Here is a 19,189-nt window from a genome sequence, read left to right as displayed (position 1 = left end):
ATCTTACTCATGCAGCTGAACTATTCTCTTGCAAGGTCTAAAAATAAATTCCCTTTCAGATAAAGCTCAATGTTGTAAATTTCAAACACACAGAGGAAGGTTCAGAAAGACAGCATGGAAAATATTATATTATCATAAAGAGAGCTCATGTTTGAAGTTTGAAGAAAAAAGTTCACAGAGCACGTGCTTCTTGCCTCGAACAGGTCAGATCAAGATTAATGGCTGGGTAATGTGACAGCTTTTGAGTACATGTATACGTATACTGACTCTACTATTAAATTTAAACAAACTACATCATTTTGGTTTAAAGAAAGAACGTCTGCTATCTGTTTCATCTTTTCTGAAAGTCTTTTGCCGCCTTCTATTACAATATTTAAAAATTCCTAATCCTGCTCAGTTTTTCTTCCCTTTGGGCAGCAGAGTGTCAGTGATGTCTTATTATACAATCCAATTACTTCTAAATTTTCTGACTCTAAAAAGCTTTTTCATTAAAAACAATACCACAGCTAAGTGACAGGACTTTACTAAGCTTGTTTAGACCACATCAGCCCACACTTACTAAGGCCCTTCATTAACACTTACTGACTCCTCAGCTGGATCTATCACAGTCAGCTGTGACAAAGATGTGCAATTTTAGGGGACCGCTGCAGATTCTTCCAGGAATTAAATTTGCCTACTTTGGCTCCAAAAAATATGTCTAATTGTACAAGTTGTCTTGCTAAACCATCTCAATCCAAATTCCAAACTGCAGTAGCTCAAAACTGAGACCTCACTTCCAGATTCCTTGGGTGCAAAAGCAGCTTGGCTGGCCCTCAAGCAGCCACAGGTGCCGAAGACAGTAGCATTACATCTGAAGGGACAGTTTCTGCGAGATTAGAGCCTGATAAAAACAAACAAAAACCAGCTTCGACTGCCTAGATTCTACATTTAGAATTATTCTTCCTGTCAAGAACGATTATCTGCTCCCTATCTACGATGAACAGACACACATGCTTACACATTCACACATAGTTTTTACAGTTTGGACATTTTTAATGGGTTTGCAACCGTAGGTAGTGTTGATACACATACTAGGAAATTTTGACAGGACTGATAAAACCTTTGAAATCTTATTTTTAAGTCACCCTGGAGGATACATTAAATCTTGCTAAAAGGAAGCTAGCTAAATGGGGAAGCTAAGAGAGTTAAACGTTCCCAGGTAGCACAGTAAACAGAGATACCACACTGGAGGCTGAGAGCAAATACATGCCACATGGCAAAAAAAGATTTAAGAAAGTGGAAAAGGAAGCCAGTGTAGCTGAACAGCAGGGTATGAGAGGTTATCATAAGCAAGAAAACACCCTTCTGAAAGCTGGAGTCGTGTCCAAATGAAGGAAATAGAAAGACTCATGAGCTATTGGAGGTTAAATGGGAAAATAATACTACTTTAAAAAAAAACAAAACAAAGCAAACTCAAACCTCAATAAGGCAAGCCAAAAGACAGCCTGAGAAATGACTAGCAGAAGGCATAAGAATTAACAACCACCCCTTTTTCATGTCTGAATACAAAGCCTGCCAGTCTGGCCAATAGATCATCAAGGGATAAAAGCAGCACCTACAGCAGAAAATAATCAAGTATTTTGAGCTCTGCGTATAGAGAGCCCAGAGCTTGGAGAAGCCGCCGCGTCAGAACATTTCTTTATGAGGGACTGGTTGGATCATCCATTTCAAACAGAGGTTTTGGTGGAAGAGGCTACAGAATGAACATATGAACAAAACCAATTTGCACAGATCAGATGATACTTATGAAAGCATTCTTAAGGAACTCATGGATGAAACAGCAGTATGACTGTCTCTTTTAAAACTGCCTCAGTATCAGAGGACTGCAAAATAGCTAACATCATGCCAATTTTATAAAGGGGCCCAAGGGAAAGCCAAAAAATTCAAGGTAGCCTGACATCTGCACTGGCCAAATTGGTAGAAACTATTAAAAAGAACAATACTAGCAGACACATAATAATAAGTTATATTAGGCAAGTCAACACAGCTCTCATAAAAGCTTGAAAATACCATGAATGAAAAAGAAAAGCACATATTAAGGAACAGAGAACAAAATGAGAACACCCTAATTCCAGTGCAATAAATATAAGATGCATCCATCCCTTGATGGCTGTTTTCATTTCTGGTCCATTTTTGTAAGATTACATGAGGACTGGAAAAGAGTAATAGAGGACAATGTTGATGACCAAAGCTATGTAGGCTATCCCACACAAGGATTGGCCAAGTACCCTGTAACTCTTCAGGTTGGAAAAGAGTTGACTGTGGCACTACGATAAAGGGCTCTATGCCACTTAAGATTTCACACATGTAAAAAATGAATTTTCACTGTTTCTTCCAATGAAAGAGGTAGGGTGTACGAAACGAAACTAGCCAATGACAAGCAAAAGCAAGTGAAAAAGGTATCTTTTTGCATAGCACATTGAAACTCTGGAGCTCTCTGACACAGGATGTTCCAAGTCTACACGGGTCCACAGAACAACTAACCAAATTAATGAAATAAAAGACAAGAATAAAGTATATCTATTAAACTTAAGAATCCATATCTTTGTCTCAGGAAGTTCCCAAGCCACGGATTTCTGGATGCCGACAGAAGTGTACGCTGCACATTCATCCTATTCTTACACTCTCTCCTCAGCATTTGCTGGTGGCGGCAGGTGGGAAGAAGACACAGGGCTGTGGCTGAGCCTGTGGCCAATGCTGTCCAGCTCTTCCTACACAAACATGCTAGCCGCTGTTCTGGGTGTTGTGCTTTAGCCAGATGCCCAGCACGGGCAAATATCTTGCAAGTGACTGAGAACAGGGAAAATATAATGGCCAAAAAGTCATCTTACAGCAATATTGTTTGTCCCCCTTCATACTTTTTCAGCTCACGTACCTTCCGCTGCATTTATTCTACTATTTCCAAAGGCAGGGAAAGAAGGACCAGCATGAGCAAGGCATTTTGAGAAAGTGATGCTAAGGGTTGGAGGTAGTCTCTTCATACTTGTACCATTGTAAGGCTGATTTTTATTTTCCTCTTCCCAAGGCTGTCCAAAGAAAAATTATCCCTGACAATATAAACCCACGAGGATGACTACTTAGTAGCACTTCTGTTCTGACTCCCATTTGCACTGATGGGAACCCTACACCGCTCTGACAGGTCAGCTAGTCCTGGAACTTAACTTCTCTTACAACACTTAAAGCCAGACTCTCCAATGGTGCAACCCAGCTGAATTTCCCCAAGGTTTGATTCCTTCGGATTACATGTATAAAGACTGGTGTGTTTACTGGGCAGAAGGGCTGTTTTGGGAGGAGCAGTGGGAATGAAATGAAGACAGACTGGCCTAAAATCTGGTTTGGTGTCAAGTAATAACCTCACTATAAAACTCTTTTTTTCTCAGTATTTCAGAAAGCTGGCCCAGGCCTGAAGGCGAATTTCTCATTCCTTCTTAGAGCTCCCTCAGATGAGAGCTGGCACTTCCCGTTACATGGACTGCAGCCTCCAATAAATCACAGGTTACAGTAAACTGAGCTGATTACCAAGTTTTACCCATAAGATCGTCTTTCATTAAGTTTGTCACAACCTGGCAGATAATCAGAAAGAAAATGCCCTTGCTCATGTGTTTATGGGAGCCTTAGATATACAAAAAATCCTGAAGTTGTTCCTGCTTGACATCACACAATCAGACTCAGTATCTGCAAGCAAGATGAACTTATTCGTGGTGGGAAAAAAAATCTGTTAAAATAAAATATGCAAATGCTTTCAGGCTTGCATGTCATTGATACTTTAGATACTTTAGGTTTTGTATGCCCACGATGTTTCTCCTTTCGAGGGTGGTAGGGGACACGTCCAAATTGTTACCTCAGCAGCTGCTATTCCAAATGGTACTTAACAGCCTCTCAAGTGAACAGCATCAACTTCTTTAAGTGAATAAATCTGTTCTGAAATGTTTACTAGGGAACAGTCTGATCATCAAGGATGGGGAAAGTCAGTATCAGACTAAGTAACTGTCAGAACATAAATCCAGGATAACACTGTTCACATCATTGACATTACTTGCAGTTGCTTAACTGGTTTAAGCATAACTCTACCTAACCCCAAGCCTGACCGTAGCAAAGCTTTGCATTTGGAAGGAGAGAGTACATGCAAGAAAGGAGGGAAAACCAAAAAGAAATCTATGTAAATTCTACTGAGACAAAGCATGTCCTAAACTGATTTTATAATGAGATCCAAAAACATGTAAGACAAATTTGTGACACACTGTTATATAGAACAAAAATAAGGTAAACTGCACTAAGGGAAAAATAAAGTCCTAAACACGTCCCTTGTATGGGCCAAAGCTCCCAATGAGGTCCAAGGGGGGACCTCAATTCATTCTCTAATGAATTGAGAATGTTTCCTGAAAAATCTTCTATTTTTACTCCATGATGATTTTAATTTTAGTCCCTGGTAGTAGCTGAGTGGTTCCATTTTTCTGCCCAATTTCTTCCCAGTTATAAAACAGGTGCTGTGAGGATTAGTTAAGTATTTACAGAATGATGAAAAAAGATTTCTTAAAAAAATCCTGCTATATATTAAAAATAATATATATTATAGTATATCCAGTATTTTTGATGTTAACATACTTCTTACAAACCCTAGACAGTGATGGAGTTTCTTTCCATAAAACACAACCCTTTCAGTCGAATTTGTGTACACTTATGTTTTCTGGACACTCTGGATGCTTTCAATCAATACACTACTGCCAGGAGTCAGTGTGCAGTTTTCTAAAGCGGCTTAAAAGGTGAAACTGAAAGCCTTTTCCTGTAAAGTGAAAGTAAATTACACTACTCAATTACACTTACAATCATTTTATATTGAGTTTTTTCTTCTTTAATTCTTGAGAAGTCTGTTCTGATAAGCTTATTATGCATATTGATAAGACGGATCAATTATTTTAAAAAACCAACCTGAACCAGACTCCCCCTCATTTTCACCATTTAGGCTACAGTACTTGCCAATAACTGCGAATAATATAAATTTTAAATTACACTCTTCAGTCAATGTATTTATTACTGTCATATCCGAGCAAGAGGAAGCAATTGCAATACCAAGTGATGACATGTACTCATCAAACCAAAAGAGATCAAAGGATCTGAAACAAATACAAGACAGAAAAGGCTTTCATGAGCCAAAGCCCTCTGCAGCAATTCTTTGAAGACAATGAGCCTCCTCCTTCTTAGTTAACAGAATTAAAGAAGAAACAGCTCGTGGGGGGTGGGGGGCAGATTCCTGCTATTTTCCTAAACATTCTCTTTCCTGTTATTCTCTTAAACATACACACACATTTTGATACATGTAATTAATAATAGCGTGCCAATTCTTCCCTGTTTTGACTGCAATTTACAGCTGCTATCCTCATGCTTCTAGCATTCTTCAAGTTACAAGATTTTTGGGCCCCAAACTGTCATTTATTCTGTATTTATACAGCTACCAACCTCCCTGTGGCCTTTTCATGCAATCTCTATATAAATGTATGTCAGCATAAATGAGACAACAGTAATTATAATATCCTGTTCAACAACATTCAGCAAAGTAGACCTCCAATCCTGATGGCACCTCTTACGTGCATGGTATGAACACTTCTAACTAATAATGACCTGTTCTGTTTAGAAAAGTTTTACTCTGAAAAGAATCATCTTTATCTTCATGTCGTTTTATCCTTTTATAGTTTAACCATCATGTGATCAGCTCCTGTGCTAAACAACACAAAACTAAATAAAAGAAGAAAAAAACCTTGAAAATGGGAAATTCAGGTTTAAGTTTCTGATGTCAAGAATGCATTGTATCTCTGAAAAAAGGGAGCAACGAGCTTTCAAGAATACATAGAGCAAAAAGGAAAAAGAAGAGAGGAGCGTAGCGTTACTCAACAAATGAGTATAATTAATGCTATATTTCTACACCTTTCAAGTCAATGATCTACATTACTATAACTTAACAGTGTTCAGTAATAGCTGTTCCAGAATCACTATTCCATAATATTTCCATGTCTGAACATTTTTTTTCATTATAGCTCTTCTCTTAAGACCTTTTTTTGAAATATTTTTTATGTGCAAACAAGCCCGTATATAACCTGTACATATCTGCCAAATTCTGTACTTCTAGAAGAAATCATACAGTATGTGTTGATTTCATAAGTTGCCAACACTTAAAGATTTACTGTTACATTAATCATTAAAAGTGATACAGTTAACTCTCTGGTTTTGCACTTAAACTTCATTTTTTCAGGTGTATTTTTAAAGTCACTGGTATAAGGCAATGTAATGGATTTGGGAGGAGAATTTCTTGTTCTCGCTTTCTTGGAGTTTATTGAATGAACTAATCCATCACTTCTGAAAGGAAATAAAACAACTGTTTAGCAACGTCCAACAGCACTACCCAGCAATGCTACCCAAGAGCATGCCCAGAAAACCTCTTCATATATGTTCACAATACTTTTTCAAATTGGAGGACAAATCACTCAAACTGCAATATGAAAGCCACCACAGTGGTCACTCCAGGCGCTGTGTCAATGGAAATGCAGCTCTCTGAGAGTTCCATAAAAACATGAAACGTCCTATCCTAGAAACCATACTGATATTGTTTCATGTGTGTACCTAAAATGCTACCGCAGCATATGATGCTTCTTCATTTTGACAGTCAACTGTTGGTTCAATTGGAGGAAAAAACATTATTACCTAATTTTTCATGGCCAGCGAAGGATGTTTTCAGGTATGCCATAGAGCTCCCCTGCTTATGTGCACACTCAGAAACACCAAATAAGGCCTAAACCCAACATTCAACATTGTGTATCTGACTTAAGGCATTTCTCTCCCACATGCTTAGACGTACTCATCTACTACCAAAATGACCAGAGGTTCTACACTAAAAACCTATAAAATTCTCTTTCTGTTAAGTAACATGGTCTGATACAGCAACCTGCTCTGTAAAGAGAGTTCACCATCCTGTATTCTTCTCTCTATACAACCTAAATGAAAACATCTCTTTTTCTTGTCTACATAATTTCATAAATTCTCACCAATCTGACACCTACGCACCTCCATCCTCCAGTTCATCCATTTTATTTCTCAATGGTTTACTGAGTTAATGCTGTTTTCAGTGTCATAATGGAAGAGGAGAAAAAAGCATGCTGGTCAATCACTATTTCCATAGCTTTAATTTGTCTCCCAGCCTCAAGTGCTCACTCAGGAGCGCTGAAGTTTCATCCATGGCAGCCACTCCTATTTAAGTCATTATTTACTGTTATTCTCTAAACTTAAGCAAAATTTCCAACATACACCAATATGTTAGACACAAATGAGCATAAGGAAGCTTAGAATTGAAATTTGTCTTTTCATTTTTGTTAAGACATCAAAGGGTTCAATATTCTCTCAGTAAGTAGGTTCATCAACAAAAACCAACCTAACTACATGCTGCAGATTGCAAAATAAAACAAATACAGAGCTATCATTGCATGATGCTAAAAGCTGTCCATCATCTTGGTTTGCCAGGCAGGAGATCAGGAGTTATGGAGAGTATGCTCTCTCAGGGAGCACGTATTTATATAAATTATGTGTAATTTAAGTTATAAGACTTAGAAATCCTTGGAAAGACATAATCCTTGGAAATTCATCACCAATGAATTGTCATGTTCTATATATATATGATGTAAATGCACTGAATATTAAATGTTATGTACCAGTACTGGGAGGAGGGGAGGTTTACCATGTAGCCTATAATAATTTGCCCCATCATAACAGCAGATGCTGCTTTAATGGAAACTGCATAAAAATACTCAGATAAGCAACTACTCAGTCCTGCAAGCTGCTGATTTACTACCTCAGTGCAGTGGGAATAGAAGGTATCAAGCAGCTTGAAGGGTCAGGACTTAACACCTTGTGCTTATAAAGGGTTTTTCATTTAAAAAACAAAATCTTTTACAAATAATTAATTCAGCTTTATGACACTTCTGCGCACTGCAGAAATTTGATTGCAACAGTCAGGTTTTTTGTAAAGCCCTAAATCTTGGAACTTTGAGGAACCTTATATGAAAAACTCTGCTCTAGCTCTTAAAAGTTCATTAACTGCTAGCCTTAATATTGGAATCAAAAAGAATGAAATGTGATCCAGCTGTAGCTGGATCATAAATCCAGCTGGGTCATACGTTCATAAAGCAAAGGAGAAGAAGGAAAAAGCTTTTCAGTCAAAGGAAAAAAGAAGGTTTGAGATAAGTCTATATACTGTTCTATACAGCATGCTATTAATAAGATTTTCCTATCAGGTCTCCTTGCAACATAGGTGTGGGTTTTGGTTTTGTTTTTAACCTGCAACACAGAATGTCAACATCCCATATTTCAAACCCACCCCAAATTTTTCCTTTCTTTTAGCAGGTCTTGGCTGTGAAAAGCAGGACCTAGAAGTCATAGCATCCTGACTCAGCAGTAACTCTACCAGCTATATACAGAGAACAGCAATGATGGGTCAGATCGGTAAGATTAACTCCCACAGCGACTATCAGTGGATACCTAAAGAAGTGTAAAAGGATACAGCAGGCACGTAGTGTATATATTTCACCAGCTTCCCAGCCTACATACAGCTCAGAGACTTTAGACAGAGGTGATATCATTGTATTTAACAGCAGTGGATGGATCTTTCTCCTGTAAAGTTATCTAAACGTGCTAACAGCCCACGCCAGTCACTAGCATCCCTAATTTTCCATGCCAAAGAGGTCCACAGTTTATATATACTGGTGTGCTAGGAAGTACCTAATCCTGAACTCCTAACCAGGGTAGGATACCGTTCACTATAAAGCTACACATGCTCACACACAATATAACTGCTTCAAAATGGGAGATACAAGGGCTGGCACTGTCTGCAGGGCCACAGCACTGTATAATATGTACCAATAGTACACAAAGGTAGGGTTCAGCCACACGCAAAAAAATACAACTGCCTTTAACAGCAACGACATAAGATACCTTGGAAAAGCTGAAAATGGAGCATCTGTCTGGGTCTCTCATGATCCCCTCACCTTCTCCTCTTCCCTTTGGGGCATTTTATCTAGTTTATTGGGGAATTAAGGTGGAATTCATGCAGGTTCACAAAGTGGAAAAATACTATAACAGATACTCCATGTCTTTTGACAGCAAACTTAATGCTGAAAGAGCTGTCAGACTTCTTTTGCTTTGACCACAGCACAGGCCCTCTGGCACGTTGTACATTGCTAGAGCAAAAGAACGACCTTCGTCCAGGAACTTCTGCCTGCCTTTGCAACGGCCGTGCCCAGTATGCCTGTAGATGATGTGTGCTTGCCATTATTCTTCCTTGCCGTAACACAAAGCCAAACATTTAACCAATTGATCTGTCAAGATAAGACAAATTTTTAGCAATTAAACATCTGCTCAACAAGCTGAATCTCATTTACAAACTGAGGTCTCCATCTCTTCTAACATTCAATTTTCTTCAATGAAATAAAAAGTGTAACACCACAAATGCACTTCATAACATGTTGGGTTTTTTTAAAAGCTACAGACAATGTTTAAACAGCCAACAAGAAGGTGAGAAGGAAGGGGAGGAATAGCTACATGACAAGCTTTTAACAAGAAACTGAGAAATGTGACTTGACACACAGGTCGCAGCAGGTGAGACGTGATTTACTGATAAGAAAGGGCCCACCTAGTACTTTCTACACTGTCAGTAATAATACCATACTGGAGATACCTTGTCTCAGGGGAATCAGACTGCCTGATAAAGATATCCTCAGAACAGATGTCTTATTTACTGAACTAATTTGTTTGTGATGACCTTGATCAATAATACCAGAAGCAAGGCGAGCGACACTTGTGCATTCTTCTGAATTTTAAAAACCCTTTAACCTCTCCTTACCGTACCAAACACACCAGCCCGTGCTGTCAAGTTTCAACCTATTCATCTGCAAACTTTAAAGCACGCTAATGTTACAAGGACACTATTGCAACATTAGTTTCCTTCTACCAGGGATACACTCACTCTCCAGCCCCAGGATTTGGATTATTGCTGAGTAAAACAGCATAAGGAAACTCTTATTGCTGAATTGCGCATGATTCATAGTTTGTAATAACCACCTCCAAATGTAAAATTCAAATTTACATTCTATAATCAAAGGACAGAAAAAGACAGCAAGAATGGGTCATTATTCATAGCAGTTAAAACTATACATTTACACTAGCTACGGCATATAATTCTTAGACAAACTGTGACTACACCTGTAAAGAATGTGATATATACAGAATTATAGATTTATAGCTTCTTGTATAAATCCTGCTACATTTCCCTGCAACAAAAGCTTTTTCATGCAATATTAATATGCCATTCCTTAACACACAGTTCCCCAAATATTTAATCTCCTAAGTATCTCCTCCTTTTGTAGAAGAGAAGAACAAGCAACAACAGACTGGCTCCCCAGCATGGGAACACCTTCTGCCAGCACTCAACATTGCAAGCGAGGCCAATCCAGCCACGGCTGCCCTTTAGCCAAAGGTCTGTATATAAACAAAGCTAGTTTAAAAAAAAACAACATTTCTTTGTCTAAAACACCAGGTTCAAGACTTACCTATGCACCATAATAGCCAAATTATTATCATCTGAAACATGTAAAACACTATGGGCACGGGCATACAAGAGGACTGTGTATAATACTCAGTAACATAAATTACTCCTGCCTACAATAGCTCAGCATTTGGTATATCTAAGCCCTCTTAGATCCGTCAAACAGAAGGCAAGAACTACTCAATTGAACGGGTATCCAAAAAGGTCATCATCATGACAACATGAAAGACTGTTCGTCTGATCCTCCATATGTCTTTGAGACAAGCAGATCCATAAGAAGAATAAGACTTTTGCTTTACAGGGTACCAATATAAGCTAAATTGTGAAGCAGACATGTATTGTACCAGTTTCCAGGCTATTTTGTTCTCAGTAATCACAGCCTACACATTCAGTAACTAACTGTTGAACCAATTACTACATCAAAATGGCGTACTTTGGCATTTTTCCCTTTTGAATTTTTATTATTTTTAATAAGAATGGTGAGCTCTTTATTATCATCAAATACAAAAGACTTCAGCTTTAATTTAGAGCAAGAACACCCTGGCCAGCAGAAACTTGGCGTGAGGAACAGAAATAAAAAGAACTCTTATTGCCCTTTTAAAAATCAAAAGTAGCACCTTATCAGCATAATGGCAGCATTATTTAAATAGCTTTCATGTGCCATTTTCACAACACTATTTCTTTTAAATCATTGAGAATAAACATCTATTTTCATTTACTAATCTTTTTCCCAATTAGAATCTCTCTGAATCTGTGTACAATAGTAATTTCATTTCTTCTCACTTGCTTGCATCTTAATTAAAATCAGCCTATGTTGACTTTCATTTTTACAATATATCTGCCTACTTCACATCATAGCACCTTCATGACCTCCAGAGAGTCATGAGCCTTTAATATTTTATTTTGACCTTGTTAAGTTACTGGAACCATCAAAGATTTTTCTTCTTCCCTCAGTAAGCAGTTTTTTATCCTTCTCATAATGCAGAGTATGTGTGAAAACATGCAGTTGAGAACTATGCTGCCTTTAAATAACATATCTCTCTTCATTCATTTAAAAAAAACAATTTGTTGCCTTTCAATTTATTACAACAATTAGTTTATGAACCATGAACTTCATTATTAATTAAATGAGGATCACTGATTACATGATACTTAAAGGCCTTTTCCCCTGAGCTTCAGACAGAAAAACAGTTTTCGATTTTCAATTTAAAAAAAAAAAATCATCAATAATTTGTGATTTTAAAAGAATTTATAGTGATTGTCTTCTACATAGGTATCTGAGTTTACAAAAGCAGGAGGTTTGTGGGGAGAAGCAGTATCTTTTATCACACCAGCTGACACAGCTGAAAAGTAAAAATATCCCAACGAGACACACAAGCCCTCCTCCAGGCCTGTAGCAGAAAGCTTGACTGTGTTTCAACTCCATGATCTTGTCTAATAACAGGTATTACTTGAAATGCACACAGCACGTGAAGAAGCATCAATTCAGATGAGAAGCAGAAAGGTGCAGAGCTATCCCTTCAGCCTCCATGTCCTCCTTAACACCTGCAAATTTATCTTTGGAGCTCACAGAAAACACAAAATACTGGGTTTACATGTCTGCCTTGGGTCTTCATCCCAATTCTCCCAGTGCTACCACTCTCACAGCACAGACTCAGGCTCAGGCAAAGGTTTTGGCACAGTCTGAGTCCTGCTGAAGGAGAAAGTCTGGTTACACACTATCATTCAGCAGACTCGTATTTGCATTTACCTTCAGTGTGGCTCCCTTACCTGATGGATAGCCCAAGCTATCTAACCTATCCACCCATTACAGGGAGGCTCTCTGGCAGAAGACTTTTCAAGCGGACCTCAAAGCCTTAAAGGCAGCTGGGATTTACAGCCACTTTGTGCTAGCTTTGGATGGCACAACTGCGCAGAGGCTGAGATGCCTGACACCTAGATATACCGCTGCACGGAGCCTAGCTGGGAAGCATCCTGGATTTTTTGCTCCTTAGACAAGCAGAGCAGACACAGCCACAAAGGTCCCTTCACTCAGGATTGTATTTACATTCCAGCAAGCAGAGTCTCAAGTTCATCAGTCATCTGCAATCAGTATTTGGCTACTGGGTGGAGGAAACCGGAGGCAGCTGGTGACAAAGTGGGAGAGGTAAATTGTTTGCCAGGAAAAAGCTGAAAAGTTTCAACAAAAACAACAACAACAAAAAAGTTTAAAAAAGAACGATCAGAATGAGTGAGAATAAGGGTCAATAGTAAGATGAGTAGCAGCAAGGGAATATGTCTATTTTAAGGAGAAAGCAGCATGAAGGAAAGCATAGAAACATGTACAGTCCTCTTCACAGGATAGGAGAGAAAGAAAAGATGCTGCTTGTGGTTGAATCAGCACTTCATCTAGGGAGAAGAACAAAATTTAGGGACTTGCAAGGAATACAGCTAATAGATCACCTGGGCATGTGCTATAGAAGAGATTACAGGAAAGTGGAATTCCCAGTGGAAGTAATTATAATTTCAGCGTTTCATATGCTGTGCAGATTTACCCAAGGTCCAAAGAAGAATGCTTAATTTAACTGCTTAACATGCCCACCTTCTTCCCTCAGCACAGTGTACCCCTTTCTCCCCCAGCCACCTTCAAACATGACTGTTGGTAGTCAAAGAGCAGCTTAAGGTCTGTCACCAGAAACAGAAAGCTATATATGAAGAAGTACAATACAAATACCCATGGCTCTCCTGTAGGTTTTGTTACCAGTGAGTGCTAGCTTACTGAAAAAATTCCCTCACAGACTCCTGTCAGATGGGGCCCATGACAAGTACCTAATATGATTGAACCTATAATCAGCAGCCTCACAGTGGCATTTGAGGCGAGTACCACAGACATGAGCTCTGAAGGAGGGACAGGTTCTCTAGCTGTGAAAGCAAAGGAGCGACAGATTGCTCAGTACAAATACTTGCTTTACCATTAGTTGATAGCTGAAGTCATAGCTCTCCATGCACGTTAGCTCCCCATCTGTACAACAGCTACAGCTAACCACCCTGCCATGTCACCATGCAGCTACTGCTTATAAACGACTGCTCCAGGCCAGAACCAAATTCTGGTCTTTAATGTAGACACAAGTTCAAGTGAAGACTATAAATTCTACTTGCACATTTACAGAAATGTAAGTGAGCAGGCAGAATATCTACACCATAAAATTCTTGGGCAGCTTCCTCGCATTAAATATATTTGAACTGTTCAACGTTTTTTCTCATTGATAAGAATTGTCAGGAATCAAAACAGAAATGTTACACTGCAAATGGTCACTTGCAGTAACACATTCTCAGGCTTCAGCAGTCAGCATTCACGATCAGACTCTTCCCCCCGCCCCGCCCCAGGCCTACGATGACTACTTTGTTCCTACAACACACCTGTGCTCACCTGTATAATGAATACATGATTTTACAAAAGAAGAGTAGAGATGGACACTGTCTAAGGAAGGAGAGCTATCTGTATTTTAAGAAAGGCGGGTAAGAGATGGAAGAAATCGTCCCTTTAAAAAAGTAAATGAAAATTCCTATCTGCAATTCAAACTGTAATTTCCACTATTATCACTGAGTCAATAAACCTTTTCACTCCTTGTAAGATGTATTCTAGCTAAGTCTTGCCTTTCCATACAGGCAATAGAGGCTAACCAAAATCTTGATGTGAATAGAAGGAACCTGTAGATAATCTGCACCACTTTGTGTTCAGATGGGCCAGAATCTGGCTATCAACCACTTCGACTTGCACTCAGCATATGCAGGACAGCTATTACGCCCAGAAGTTCTTAAAACAAACAAGTCACCTATCATTTCTCAAGTACCATGTCCTAGTGCTCAAACCTAACGACATATTTGGATGTTATAGACACTAATTTAAGGACAGAAGCAAGGCAGATCTTCTGTTGGTACCTCAAAACAACAGCAAACCCTAACAGTGGTCTCAAACTTGAATCATTTATATGGTCTCAAGATGAACAGTTTTATTTCTTCTCACAATGTTTGTATATGAGCATATTTTTTAAAAAAACTAAAAATAAAAGACGTTTTGCTGAAGCAAAAAATGCATTTGCGAATATGGTAATTGTTCCTAGATTATTTCAAGATCTGAAAGGATTATATGATCAGTGGTTTAATTTGGCTTCAGAAGTTCCCTATGAGATGGACAAATGCTAAACTGCTCTTAAAGATGGGAAGAAGATCCAGCAACATATTACACAGCTTGATCAAGGCCAAGCATCAAGTCAAAGGTAGAGCTGAGTCCTGTAGTGTGGTATTTTGCTATCAATCACAAACTTCACCTCCTTCTTCCAGTAGTAAAATGTATTGTGATACTATAGCCTTCCCTCTTCTGTGGAATAGAAATAATTATACTATTTGGAAGTCTTCATATTGGTAAGTTAAACATACATATAAATTTTACCAAATTAAATTTAAAAGCAAGACTGTTTGGTTAGATTATGTAAACATTATGCTCTAAGACTTGCTGAGTTCTGAGAACTGAAACCACAGACAGCCAAAATACAGCTGCACACAGTCAGATATGGTGTGTCTGCTAATATTGGAAACTTTATCATGCTGCAGAAAATTTAACTTCTGATTAGTATGTGCATAGAAGAAATATAGACTGAATGCACTGGAACAAAACCAAAAACCACTCCAAGGTTGTAAGTTATGAAAGCCAAGGGCAGTCAGTTATTTTATGAAGCACTTGACAGTATTTATTAGTTGTACTACTGTGACACCTAAGAGCACCAAGCATGAGCCAAGGCTCAGCTATGCTCATCCTTGCAAAAATACAAAACAAAAGATAAACCATAAACTGCTGTAGGCTGTAGCTAACGGCTTCATACAAAGCAGGGTACTGTCAAATGCCAAAACCCCTGACTTTTAAGTACACACATCTAAAGCCCAGAGCTCGGTTCCTTGGCTAGATGCTAAGTTTGGTGCTAGATTCACCTGCTGAGCGGGAGGCCACCTGGAGTTAGCTGATATCAACTGCTCGGACCAGGATGTGCCTGAACTCCCACTCTTCCCTGCAGTTCAGGCATTTGAACCAGGACTGCAAGGGAGACCCATCTGCCAATTTAGGAGACAGATCCTGGAGCCTAGCTTCAGTAAAGCTAGAGGAGATTCAGAGGTATGCACTCAGCATCCTTTCTCAGAAGCTGGAACAGTATGCAAGAAAGACCTTGAGATTTGTGGAGCACAGAAGCTACACACGTGGGGGACAAGCTTCTGCAGCTTAATGGTTTGAGCACCAAGGAAGAGAGTCCCTGGTTCCAGTCCAGGCTTTTAGGGCTGTTTCTGGTTTTATCACATAACTTAGATGTAAAAATATACAAATGATCCATAAAATAAAAATCACATTGCCCAAACGAGTACCTTAACTAACAAGCTATTGAGCTGGGTTGACTCTTGCTTGTTGTCATTCTGGTCTTGTGACTCTTGAATCGCCAATGTGAACACAAGGCAGAATTTCTTGTGCTTACTTCTTTCAGGTGCTTTCTAGTCAAGGCAATCAGGGCTCACAATGCTTGTGGGTTTTATTACAAGAGTGGGAATAAGTATTTATTTTTAGGATCCAGTTCTTTCTTTGGATCTGGCTGTAAGTGTCTCAGGCTGGAACAGTGACATAGGGTAAGTTGTGTAAGTCACATACACCATCTTTAAAAAAAAACATAGCTGCTCATTGCCTTTTAGATTTATTTATATTTTTCTACAGTTGTATTGATAGTCGAAGGAGCTTGTCTGCTTTTCACAGCACATATTGCTATGTTTAAGAAGCTCTCTTACACATTCTTAATCTGGCACCTCAATTAAAACACTGAGTCACAAGTCCCCTGAACCCCAAAGTTGTTCATCTTTCTATTTACTCCTTCAGCCCACTAAAATTCCAGGATATTACTCTCTGCCAATTTCTCATAACTTAAACATTAACGTAACTGCTTAGTGAGCTAAGAAGCAGGCGCTGGTACTATTATATCACTGCTTTCAATTTCGGGCCGCCTCGCTCAGAAATGCACCGTAACTTTTCTGTCTTCTGCGGCTCTGCGGGCAGCCAGCCCTTCCCGTCAGAGGGGCAGCAAGCCGCGCCACACCGCCTCCCATCCCAGCACCCCCACAACCCAGAGCAAGCGCAAGTTCCTCACACCCGCGCCGACACCCTGGGGCGGTTTTTCACCTGGAGCATTTTTGATCCGGATCGGGAATTTAATCGTTCCCGGTATTGTAGAAGTACTCGAAACGCCCTGGGTGCCACGCCGCCCACCAAGGGGTGGTCTCCGACCGGCGGGGCACCCCGCCCGGCCCGCGCAGCGTGCGAGGTGCGATGCGGGGCCGGTCCTGCCCCGCGGGGACCGCGGCAGAGGACGCCCGTCAGCAGGGCGGGGTGGTCTCGGAACACCCTCGGCCACCCCAACCCCGAGGCGGGGGCTCCCGGTAACAGGCCGGCCGCGGAGGCGCGGGGGACCGCGGGCGCGCCCCTTCCCGAGCGGGGAGGGATGCTGCTCCCCCGGCGAGGGAGCCGGGCGCGGGGCTCCCCTCGCCCCTGCCCCACACAAAGGCACGGCGGGGCGGCTAGTCCGACCCCGCCGCGCCTCCCCAGTCCCGGCTCCCGCCTCGGCGCCGCCTGAGGGACAGCCGGCCCCGGGCAGGGGCACCGCCGCCCCCCGGGGGAGAGACCGCGCGGGGCCCGGGGACCACCGCGGCGGCTGCCGGCGGGGCCGCGGGCGCTGAAGGCGGGCGGGACGGCGAGGCGCTCTGCAGACAGGTAGCTCCCTGCTAAAATGGAGGGAGGGGAGAAATGCGGCGCTCGCCGGAGAAACTTACCGGAGGAAACCGAAGAGCCAGACAAACTGGAGTTACTGGATGCGGCCATGGTCCCTCCTCCTCGCCCCTTAGCTGCGAGCCCCGCGTCGGCCCCCGCTGCGGTCCGGCCGCCGCTGCCGCCAGCCCATCGCAAAGTGCCGGAGCCGCGCCGCGCCGAGCCGCCGCCGCAGCCCGCGCTCGGCTCCCCGCGCCGCCGGGGAGCGGGTGGCGGCGGCGCCCCGCCGAGGCGCTGCCGGCCGCTCTCCGGGGACGGGCGAAACCGCTCGGCAGGTCAGGGGAAAGGCCCCGCGGCGCTTCCAGTGCCTCTCTCCGCCCGGGGAGCAGCGCTTACCTTGTGACGGGGACGGGAGAGCCGCCCTGCCAGCGCCTTCCCTTGCCTCCTCCCTTCCCTTCCCTTCCCGTCCCTTCCCTTCCCTTCCCCGCCTACTCGCGGGCAGCGCTGACGGCCCGCCGGGGAGACCCGCCGCCGCCCGCCGCAGCCCCCCTCACGCACACAAAGGAAGCGGCGGCGCTGCCGGCCGGGTCGCCGGCCCCGGCTGAGCGGGCAGGGTGGGTCCCGGGCGGGCGAGCCCCGGCGGCGCGGCAGCCCCGCCGAGCGGCGGCCAAGCCCCTTTCCGGCCGCTGCCGCCTGGCACGGGGCTGGCGGCGAGCGCGGCTCCTGCCATGTGCCGGCGCCCGTCCCGCCTCGCCCGGCGGGGCGGCAGCGCCTGTTGAGCGTCTCGGCCCGGCGCCCCCCTCGGCGGTGCCGCAGTGTGGGCTCCGCGCTCGGCTGCGCTCCCGCGGGCGCGGCGCCCCGGCGCCGCGCGGCCCTGCCGGCGGTCGCTCGCCCGGGGCGCCGGAGATCCCCCCTGCCGCGCAGCTACGGCTGGAGCGGGGCTGCGCACTTGGGGCAGGGCTTCGCCCCCCGCCATCCTTTGTCCGCCTCCGCGCGTTGCCCTCCGTTCCCGCAGCTCTCCTCCTCCCGCCTGGCACGCTCGCACCCTCACTTTTCTTCCTTTTATTTTTTTTTTTCCCTCCCTCCTGGCATTGGTTTTCTTAAAAAAACAGGCCAGCGCCAAGACGGGGCTCTCCCTGCCAGGTGCGCAGCGGAGGCCGCGGGCGCTGCGGGGCCCCGGCCCGGCCACAGTTGAGGCCGGTCCCCCCCCGCCTCTCGGGGGGGACACGGGGGGCACCCGCCGGGCCGCCTTCCAGACACGCAAAGGGGACACGGCGGGCCCGTGGGCAGAGCAGCCTGTGCCGCTGGCCTGCGCCTTGATGGGCAAGTGGGAAACAGGAAGAGCCAAGAAAGCATCACTTGGAGGCTTCCTCCTGTTGACTGCCCTTCGTAGTGCTTCATTGCCAGCCAAAGCTTCCATCTCATTTTATAAAGGGAGGGTGAGAAGGCTGCAGGAAGGTGGTCAGCTGCCATATGGTTGTCAGCAGCCGAGTGGCATGGCAAAGCCTTGCTGGCACGGGATCTGTAAGAAGCCTACAACCCATTTGCCTTGATGATGGTGTATGAAAGCCTGCCACGTTTCGCAACAGAGTCTGTAACACAAAGTTATTTCGGGACGAGCGAGGAAGCGCGTTAAAGTTTCTTTGGCAAACTAATCCTTACCCACCCAGCTACACAGCGTCTCAAACGAGCGTGCAAACTGCCTGCCCTCTCTGTAACCCGCGCCCGGCCGCTTCCCCTTCTCCCAGAGCCAAAGTAAAACCCGGGCTCCCCAGAGCCCGCAGCCGGTT

General features: G+C 43.1%; 1 protein-coding gene across 1 annotated transcript in view; it reads right to left on the bottom strand.

Annotated features, from left to right (window-relative positions):
- The window catches only part of CHN2 (chimerin 2), a 167,177-nt gene extending 149,629 nt beyond the window's left edge, over nt 1-17,548 (bottom strand). The window contains exon 1 of the mRNA XM_059818276.1: nt 17,465-17,548. Coding sequence (XP_059674259.1) covers nt 17,465-17,513 — 49 coding nt within the window. The 5' untranslated portion in view covers nt 17,514-17,548. The remainder of the gene's footprint in view (nt 1-17,464) is intronic.
- Between the last annotated feature and the right edge of the window lie 1,641 nt (nt 17,549-19,189).

Source organism: Gavia stellata, chromosome 6 (assembly GCF_030936135.1).
Source record: "Gavia stellata isolate bGavSte3 chromosome 6, bGavSte3.hap2, whole genome shotgun sequence".
Taxonomy (NCBI): Eukaryota; Metazoa; Chordata; class Aves; order Gaviiformes; family Gaviidae; genus Gavia; species Gavia stellata.
This window is presented reverse-complemented; position numbering and strand designations above follow the sequence as displayed.